This window comes from Nothobranchius furzeri, chromosome 5 (genome assembly GCF_043380555.1).
Source record: "Nothobranchius furzeri strain GRZ-AD chromosome 5, NfurGRZ-RIMD1, whole genome shotgun sequence".
Classification (NCBI taxonomy): Eukaryota; Metazoa; Chordata; class Actinopteri; order Cyprinodontiformes; family Nothobranchiidae; genus Nothobranchius; species Nothobranchius furzeri.
Window position 1 is genome coordinate 30,186,611 of NC_091745.1, and position 9,477 is coordinate 30,196,087.

The following is a 9,477-nucleotide window of genomic DNA, read 5'->3' on the forward strand; positions in this document are numbered from 1 at the left end:
TAATGCTTTATCAGCAAGTTTGTTTCACACAACACCATATAAGCCCCCTACTTCCAACCCAAGTTTAATGACTGAAGAAGCTTATTGGATGAGAGACGAAATATCACCAAGGATATCAAGAAAATTCCATTTGTTTCCAACTAGGGTTGCAGGGATTAACCAATTTGACTATTACCCGAGTTAACCCACCATGAAGATGTTTCCAACGCTGCCTATAAAAAACAAACCGACACGGACAAAGACAAAAGTGAAACTGAACATGCGCATGCAACAGAAGCAGAAAAAGTGACAAAACCCACCGGTACTGCTCCATTTCCACCTAGGAAGCAATTGAAGAATATGTGTGGGAATATATCCAATATATTTAAAATATTCCCACACAGGAGACTTCAACCGCTTTCTAGGTGGAAATGGAGTAGTCTTGATGGTTGTTGTCACTGATTCTGCTTCTGCTGCGTGCGCGCGTTCAGTTTCACATTTGTCTTTGTCTGTGCGGGTTGCACTATTGTCTTTCAGTTTTTTATAGGCATTTCTGGAGACGTCTTTACCGTGGATAATAGTTCAACCGGTTAATCCCTGCAACCCCATTTCCAAGTAAACCTTCAAGTCCTTATCACAACTTGTTCTTGCACTCACAAATTTATAGCATCCTGTCTCATGTATGAGCTTAATGTTTAGTGTGTGCATGCAGCATGAATGTTCTTGAATTTTTAAATGATGGTTAGAACCTGCAAGGAAAACAATTTCCTAAAATTGATTCAATGTACAATGAAATATTTGTTGGCATTTTTACTTTAGTGCAAAAAATGTGTTAACTTTTATGTCAGAGTCTAAATGTTACAGTAATACGTATTTGAGTTATTAATGTGTTCCTCTGTTCTTTCTTCCCCGCAGTGGAACCCCATTGGCCGGTGTGACCCCCCCTCTAGGCCCGCCACCCTCCAAGGCGGGCCCTGATTGACTTGCCCTGTACTGGAGGTGAACATGGCCACTACCCTCTACTAAAGAACAAAGCAGCACTATATCCTCCTCCATCCCACCCCTTCATCACTGTTCATTGCTCTTTGTGAACCGTGACACCCCCCCCCCCCCCACCCCCCACCCCCCCACCCCCGGCTGTGCTGTAGAGTACTATGGCAATGCATGATATGAGTCGAGCCAAGGGTTTCCCCTGTAAAGAATGTGATATGGTCTGCCCGAGTACTCCAAGTCTTTTAGAGCATATGAAAGCACATTATCAGCAGGAAGAAAGTGGAAGATTTGAGTGTGAGCAGTGTGGTCGCATTTACAAGCACGCCGCAAGTCTAGCCAATCATAAAAAGTCTCACGAAGTTGGCTCTTTCCAGTGTCCAGTTTGTACGCGTACGCTGCCCAACGCAGTAGCTTTAAAAAACCACCTTCGGATCCATACTCTGTCTCCCAGCAGTGCACACGCCGAGGAGGATAACGAGGAAACGCCCGAGGAGGCAGGCCACGACGAGAGAAACTATAGCTTGGCTCAGGACCTCTCAGACGGGTTTGGTCGCTCCCATTTGAACAATAGTGGCATGGGACATAGTGTCCTGCCTGGCCACGAGACAGACGAACACGGTAAAAAAGTTTCCTCTGAATCTGACAACGCCTGGGACAGGCCCTTTAAGTGTGACCAGTGTGACCGTACCTACAGACACCACGGAAGTCTGGTGAACCACAAGAAGTGTCACCAGCAGGGAACTTTTAAGTGTTCTGTGTGTTTCAAACAGTTCAGCAACCTGGCTGCCCTAAACGGCCACGAGAGAACTCACTCAAAGTTCAAGACGCCAGGGGCATCGATGGTAAGTGGCGGAAGTGGTGGCAGCAGCCACCACAATTCTGAACGCAACACCAGCGCACAGTCCTCTCAGAGCGGCAGCTCCACCTCCTGTTTCTGCCACCTTTGCCAGATATCATTGCCAACGAAGGCCGAATTCCAGGAGCACATCTTGCTGCACAATACAGCCCCATCCTCGCTTGGATTGCCACGCGGCTTCCCTGGCATCATGCCTCACAACCTGAGTGCAGTACGGTCTCCAGCGTACACTCCAGCCCTGGGAGATCCTCTGCCCCTTCCACCCCTGCCCACTGAAAAAAGAGGCCCATATGACCCCATAATGGGGCCCCCAGTCAACAACCCTATATACACTTGTGCATATTGTGGGGCAGGACACCCTGACCTAGAGACTTTAAAGGTCCACTATCTGACCCACGATCCTCACCCACCCTCTCACAGCCAGGACAGCTCTATCCTCAACTCTGACACTCTCAGATCTGGATCACAGGGCTCGGTTGCATCACCCTCTGGTGGCCGTGTACCTCAGGCCAATTCTCCAGATGATGGCGAGCGTCGTTTCAAGTGTGGAGAGTGTGGCAAGAGTTACCGGCATGCAGGGAGCCTGGTTAATCACAAACGCTGCCATCAGACAGGCCACTACCAGTGCACCATCTGTTGCAAACAGTACCCTCACCTTGCAGCGTTACACAGCCACCTGCGTAGTCACAAGGGCCGCCCATCCAACCAACCAATTGGCAATGACAGCAGTGACTGGCTATCTTCTGAGCCGCTAACGTTGGACTCTCAGCAGAGTTATGTCCAGGAAGGAAGTGGTGCCACCACTCCAATCTCTCTTTCAGGAAACCTCGGGGAAGCCGCCCATTTTGTTTCTGATGGAGGCCACAGCAGTGGATTGGACTCTCTGGAGTTCCATGATCGCTTTGATGGCAGCTCATTGTCCCAGAGCAGCTCTGCTCATCGCCAGGCAGACAGACACGTGTGCGCAGATTGCGGTGAGATGTACGGAGATGTTTCAGGAATCAAGTCTCACATGTGCCCCCGCCGCACCCAGCAGCAACCACAGTCACAGCAGCAGCAGGGCAACCTGTCCAATGGTTTTATGGGGAACATGAACTACCACAGCTCTGGTGGGACCTCATTGTCCTCAGGGAACTCTGGCAGTATGAAGGAAGGCAGCAGCCAGAGACCCTACTCCCAGAGTGGAGGAAAAAGAATTGGCAGCAACGACAAAGAGGATGATGATAATGGAGAAGTTTATCAGTGTTCTATATGTGGCAACCATTACGCCAGTCTTCGAGCTCTGAGGAGCCACTTGCGCAGCCATGCCAATAACCCAACAGGACCTGGACCATCAAACATGGAGCAGGACTGGCGGATGATTTGCTCCACTTGTGGCCAGACCTTTTCCAGGAAACAGGACCTTTTGAATCACCAGTTAATCCACGGCCCCCAGAGGTCGGACAGTCAGCACCAGGCTATTGTTGGCTCAGCCAATGGACGGAGCCACATCTGTGTTGACTGTGGCATGTTCTTTGCAGACCACCACCACCTAGTGACTCACTTGTGCCCCGGAAAGAACCGAGCTAGCTCGTTGAGCAAGTCGAGCCACCATGGAGGCAAAAGTATGTCAGGAGGGGATGGGGCTGCTGGAGGAAGCAGTGATGGTTGTGATGGTCGCAGGCAAATGGTTGACCAGAGTGACAAACCTCACAAGTGTGACCAATGTGGACGAGGATACAGACACCCCTGTTCACTCCTCAATCACAAGAAGTCCCACAAAACGGGAGTTTTTCGCTGCCTAGTTTGCCAGAAACGCTACTACAACCTACTGGCTCTGAAGAATCACCAAAGGACCCACTTCGACTTGAAGAGGTATGCTCCTGTCTGTATCTAATTTCATTCTACTTGTTATTAAAGCGTTAGTCTGCACACAGTCAGTGCGTTTACATGCGCATTAATAAAGCAAACTATTGCCTTAAATACTGACGTTTTTTTTAAATACATGTAAATGCGCTAGTCTGGCTGAAGGCCAACTGGTTCTAATCAAGCTGAAGTACCCAGATAATACGGTAGCAACCCGAATTCCTCTGCATGTAAATGGCTGAGCCGAGCTATGACTGGTTGGGCACTCGACTTTTGGAAGTGATGAGACCATGAAAGCCGTCTTCTGATAATATCACCCCAATGTTATGTACGCCATCAAACCGTACAGTATGTACCAAGTAAGCTGTGCTGCAGCATTGTTGTCCATTCCTTTGGTCATTGTGCATATCCTGTTTTACTCTGTCTGCTTCAATCCTGCCAGCATTTGTTTACTATTTGTGTTGCTATAGACTGACTGGAAGAATACTGACATGAAAGGGTGCATGTTGCCATCTACCATAACGGAGTGGAATGCACTTCAGTTGAGAGTTTGGTTTTCTAACATGCATGTAAACTAGGATAATGGCTCCGTTTATTGCTGTAGAATGTCCTAGATTGAATTAGATGCGCTATAAATGCACTGAATGAAACTCGAAGCTGACAGCAGGTACCCACAGTCATTTTTTTGTTTGTTTTATTTTCAGCTTTAATCATGTTTTTAGTGTAATAAAATGGTGTAAAACGTAATAGCTGGTCTTTGGGTGTCCATCACCAGCAGACAAGTAGCAAAAAGCCAAGTTGTGTGCAACAGCAGCAATTGCTAAGAAAAAGTCTCAGGCATAGGAAGAGTTTGGCAAAGCAATCAAGGACTATCCAAACCATTCGGCTAACCATAAACCAGAACTAGTGAAAAAACGGAGTCCACCTACTGGTCTTCTGGAACCTCCATCAGCAGCAGTAACTATCTGATCAGATTAGTCTCTCTTATGCTTCTGGAGGAGTTCTAGTCCAGTTTTCTTGAGGCTTGCAGACATTAGATTTTGTTTAGCTCCCTGAAGATAACATACCACAGCATTTCAGTAAAGGTATGGTCTAACGACCATTGCAGCACCTTGATTCTGTTGTATATCTGCTGCCTTGTGTGGATCATGGTTCCCTTTCATGACATAGTTTGGGCAAAGTTTCAGCTGTTAGATAGATCATCTCAAATTGGACTATAGAAAGGATGGCTCATTTGACTACCGAATCACCCTAAACCATCAGCTTTCTGTTCTTGTGCTGAATGCTGTTTTTCTTCAGCTGAACTGCAGTGCACTGTGGATATACATCTCTACTTTGGGACGTCAATTCAGAAGCTGTTCAGATAAAACTGTAGCATCAAACTCCGACGTTGTGTTGAACTGGTCAATGTTTGTAAAGCGATGAGGTTCCTCCATGAAGTCAAGTTTGGTTTAGTTTTTAGTTCTTAATGAAAAATGTTATTTGTGAACAAACCTTGACAGTTTATGTGGTTATTGTGGTTTATTGCCTCACAGATATTTGGTAGCAAAATTTATGAAAGAATATTTTATTTGGAAAAACTCCAAAAATTTGCTAAATTGTTTACTCCATATATAAATCATCAAATAACAGGAACAGGTCTACCATTTCATACATTTTGGGAGGGAGTAGCTGCCTTCAAAAGAGTAGTTCTGGTATCTTGGTGTGGTGATGGTAGGATGAAGCAGAGATGGCCTGATGGATTGGGGATTCATCTGCATTAATAGAGGCATTTATCTGTTGTGGTGACCTTGGATAAGCAGAAGGAATTGTATGAATGGCTGGACACTGGTGTATATATCTTAAATGCATATGACATGCTGCTGATTATTTGCTGTAAAGGGTTCTCATATTAGAAGTGCAGTAAATGCTTGGATGGATAAAGACTTTTTGGGGGTAGAGGATGTATAGATGGTTCTGTAGGTACGTCTCGACACCTTTAATAAAAGTCACAATTCTTCTGCAGCCTAGTCTGGGGAGAAGTAAAAGGACAAACGAACCTTTAAACGGTTATTATTAAACAATTAGGTGTCACATCATTCCCAGTTTACTTTTGAGTTTTATCATTCTCTGTGGCACTTATCATACATGTATTTAAATCTTTTTTTATGTTATATTGTTTAAATCTTTTATCTAATTCTTTAAAATTGTGTGTATTTGAGAGAGTTTGTTGAGATTAGCAAATTTCTGTCAACTCTGCAGGTAGACAACAGCAGGGTCCAGTGGACAGATCCCTGATGAATGTTACATAATTATGAGATTCGTTCTGATTTAGCTTTGTTAATAGAAATGATATACGTTTCAGAGAAACAGAGAAAACATATTTTTCGTCTCTCCTTCAAATATGTTCATCCTGCTGCAGGCACAAGTGTGAAGAATGTGGCAAAGCCTTCAAGATCCAAAAACAGCTCATCAACCACCTCCGTCTTCATGAGGAGCACCGAGCCAAAGGTCTTGTCCGAACTGGTCCCAACGTTTCTCGCTTCCAGCAGCCTGGCCCATCTCAAATGCAGGCCATAAGAGGAGACTCGTCGAAGGGCACTATGATGGGGGTCAAGTACAGCCACCAGGGCTTTAAGAAGCCCTATTCATCTGCTGGCACCTCCAGGCCCCAGAAGTTTGACCCTGCTGAAACTGGGCGGCGACCTTTTGCTTGTGAGGAGTGTGGAAAGACGTATCGCCATGCTGGCAGCCTGGCCAATCACAAGAACCTTCACAAAATTGGGGAGTACCACTGCAATGTCTGCAATTCCACCTACCCCAATCGGCTGGCCATGAAGAACCACCTCCGCCTCCACTTTGCCCAGAAGAAGCACAACTGTCAAGAGTGTGGCAAAGGCTTCCGCACCCAGAGGCAGCTCGCCACCCACACTACAGCTGGCCTCTGCAAAGGACCACAGGGCCCCGGGGCCCAGATGGACTTTGAATGCGATGGCTGCTGTGAAGGTTTTGCCACGGCTGATGCGCTTTCAGCTCATGATTGCCCGGCCCAGCACTTGCCTTCATCGTCATCCACCACCAGCAGCAGCTCTGCCAACATCAGCATGGAGAGAAACCCTGTGGACCTGGACTCAGATGAGCGACCCTATGCCTGTGACCTGTGCACCTGCACCTACAAACATGCCAGCTCTCTGCTTAACCACAAGCACACCCACAAGACTGGCGACTTCCGCTGCAACTTTTGTGACAAACCCTACACCAACTATATGGCACTGCGAAATCACATGCGTATCCACACACAGCGCAAGAAGCACATCTGCCACACGTGTGGGAAAGCCTTTCGGCTGGCCAGGTTCCTGCGCAACCATCAGAAGGTGCACGAGGAGGGTGCCACCCCGTTCGGCTGCCCCAGCTGTGGGAAGAGTTTCCAGGGGAGGTCCGGTCTGGCCCGTCATCGCTGCGGGGACAACCAGGTAGGCATGGAGGTCAGGAGGAAGGCCGCTGCATCTGCGGGGGAGGAAGAGTGTCGGTACACGTGAGTTCTCGTCAGTTGTTTGTGAATTTTCGAAGTTGAAAAAACATAGTGGAGATGAATTTAGGTGTCTACGTGTCTATTACAGGTATATGATCTCCAATCCGGCTTCCTTGGGACCATACGCGTGCCGGAATTCGGATTTTTCAGAAGTTTGGACAGATTGAATTAGAGACCAGATAAGTCCTCCCTGTTTGCTTCCAGTTAGCATTTAACACACACTGTAGTTTCTAGGCTGCCATGTTGTGTTTCCATGTTTTTGTGTGACAGCTGACTCATGCTGTTGATGTTGTGTCTTCTTTTCTTTGTGTTTGTTCTAATGGTCAGTGAGCAGAACAGGAACAGGTTGTTGCATTTTGATGTTGGTCCTGGAAGATCAGGGAGTATTTGGAGCTAGCTGCACTGCACAGGTCTATGCGTCCGTTGTTCTGACCTGATCCTTAAGGGCTGCTTGTTCTGTTCTTTGGGTTTGTTCCATTAACACTTAAGAAACTTCTAAAGAACAAAGCTGTGCAGTGCAGGGAGCAGCAGATACCTCCCAGGTTCCACCCTGGTGTTTGCCCATGTCCCCCCTCTTAATCCCCCCCACACCCCACCCAACAGCCACCCCCCCACATACCCAGTGACGTTAGCTTTTCCACTTTGTAAAAGCTCTGAGCCGGATTTCAGATCATATACCTGTATGTTCACTGTATGAAATTTCACAAGTGACGTCACATATCCTGTCACTAATCTCTCTCATCTCACTTGTGCTCCTCCCCATTTGTCTCTGCACAGATGTGATCAGTGCGGCCGCTCGTACCGCCACGCAAGCTCCCTCCTCAATCACAAGAACACCCACACCGTTGGCATCTATCACTGCGCCGTGTGCCTCAAGACCTACAACAATCTGCTTGCCCTCAAGAACCACCGCCGCATTCACTCCGAGACTCGCCGCCATCAATGCCACGACTGCGGGAAGGCCTTCCGAGTCTCCTCGCAGCTCTACAACCACCGGCGTGTCCACCAGAAACAGCGGGAGCTGACCTGCCGGTCTTGCCAGCGAGCCTTCCCTACGCAGGCCAGCTTCAGGCTCCACATGGAGATCAGCCATGGCCAGATGCCACAGCCCCGCCAGCCCAGACACCCGCAGCCCCAACTGGGGGGGTCCCAGGAGCTGGGCTGGGGGTCGGGCCTGGACCTGACCTTGATGCAAGAACAAGGACTCAACCCAGGCCGCTTGGCCAAAGCTCGTGGGCGAGAAGGTGGCAGAGACATTACGAAGCCCCATGTGTGCGACCAGTGTGGGCGGTCGTACCGCCATGCCAGCTCCCTCCTCAACCACAAGAACAGCCACAAGACCGGGACCTTCTTCTGCTCCTCCTGCCAGAAGGAGTTCCCCAACCTCATGTCCCTGAAGAACCACCGGCGCATCCACACTGAGCCCAAACGCTACCAGTGTCCAGACTGTGGAAAGTCGTTCCGGGTGTCCACGCAGCTCATCTGCCATCGGCGGATCCACACCAAGGAAAAGCCGTTCTCCTGCCAGCAGTGTGATAAGCAGTTTTCCTCCAAGTCTAACTTGAGGCACCACATGAAGGTGCACTGGAGCAGCTCCACACCCTTGGCTCCGCCCAGCTTTTTGGGCATGCCCGGCGGCGCCTTCATTTAGGTGAGGTGGCTGAGGTGGGACACATGTTAAGGACGTGCCAAATCATAGCCTAACCTCTCCTCCTCTTCCTCACTATGTGTGGACAGGCACACACACACACACGCACGCACGCACACACACGCACACACACACGCAAACTGGCTTTTGCCCCGCCTCCTCCTTGCTGCATGCTGCCCTCCCCCACAGTGACAGCCCGACCCGATCTGAGACAGACTGACCTGTTCTGTGCTGCTTCCACTGGACGCCTTCTACAGCGTTTAAACCGTCTTCGCTCTGAAACTCGTAGCGTGAGTGGAGTTTGATCCATGTTCTTTCCACAGGCAGCAGTGACTCATGGGAACTTTGGGACTTCATGTGTGTGTGTCTGTGTGTGTTGCAGCAGCGAACACTTCCGCTTTTGTTGTTCACACACATGAACTCATCTGATGGATGTGCTGTGCTTCTGAGCACACACAAAACTAAAGATTTGAACCCATTTAATCTTGTTTAACCCATCTAAAACCGTTTACTGTTTCAGTTTGATGTCGGTCCTCACATTTGCTTTTATCAGCAGCAACTTTTACTGTCGTTTAAAATGTTTAATCCGAAGAAGCTTGTTCAGCTTCACTGAAATATTTCCTAATTTTTGTAATGGTTGTTTTA

General features: G+C 48.3%; 1 protein-coding gene across 3 annotated transcripts; it reads left to right on the top strand.

Moving 5' to 3' along the window:
* The first annotated feature begins 933 nt into the window (after positions 1-933).
* On the top strand, positions 934-8,954 carry si:dkey-89b17.4 (zinc finger protein 646). 3 transcript variants are annotated; one of them, XM_015977169.3, is made up of 4 exons: positions 934-3,682; positions 6,075-7,187; positions 7,273-7,363; positions 7,960-8,098. In XM_015977169.3, the coding sequence occupies exons 1-3, from the start codon at positions 1,134-1,136 to the stop codon at positions 7,349-7,351; spliced, it is 3,741 nt and encodes a 1,246-aa protein (XP_015832655.3). In that variant the 5' UTR covers positions 934-1,133; the 3' UTR covers positions 7,352-7,363; positions 7,960-8,098. The 3 variants fall into 3 exon arrangements, with proteins under 3 accessions (XP_015832655.3, XP_015832656.3, XP_054590185.2); XM_015977170.3 differs by having other exon boundaries at positions 6,075-7,125; XM_054734210.2 differs by lacking the exon at positions 7,273-7,363 and having other exon boundaries at positions 7,962-8,954.
* The last annotated feature ends 523 nt before the right edge of the window (positions 8,955-9,477 follow it).

Bases quoted from the DNA above. Each gene is read 5' to 3' on its own strand.
- si:dkey-89b17.4 (XM_054734210.2), top strand. From the start codon at position 1,134: ATGGCAATGCATGATATGAGTCGAGCCAAGGGTTTCCCCTGTAAAGAA. The intron at 3,683-6,074 runs GTATGCTCCTGT...ATCCTGCTGCAG, and splicing joins ACCCACTTCGACTTGAAGAG to GCACAAGTGTGAAGAATGTG. The intron at 7,188-7,961 runs GTGAGTTCTCGT...GTCTCTGCACAG, and splicing joins GAGGAAGAGTGTCGGTACAC to ATGTGATCAGTGCGGCCGCT.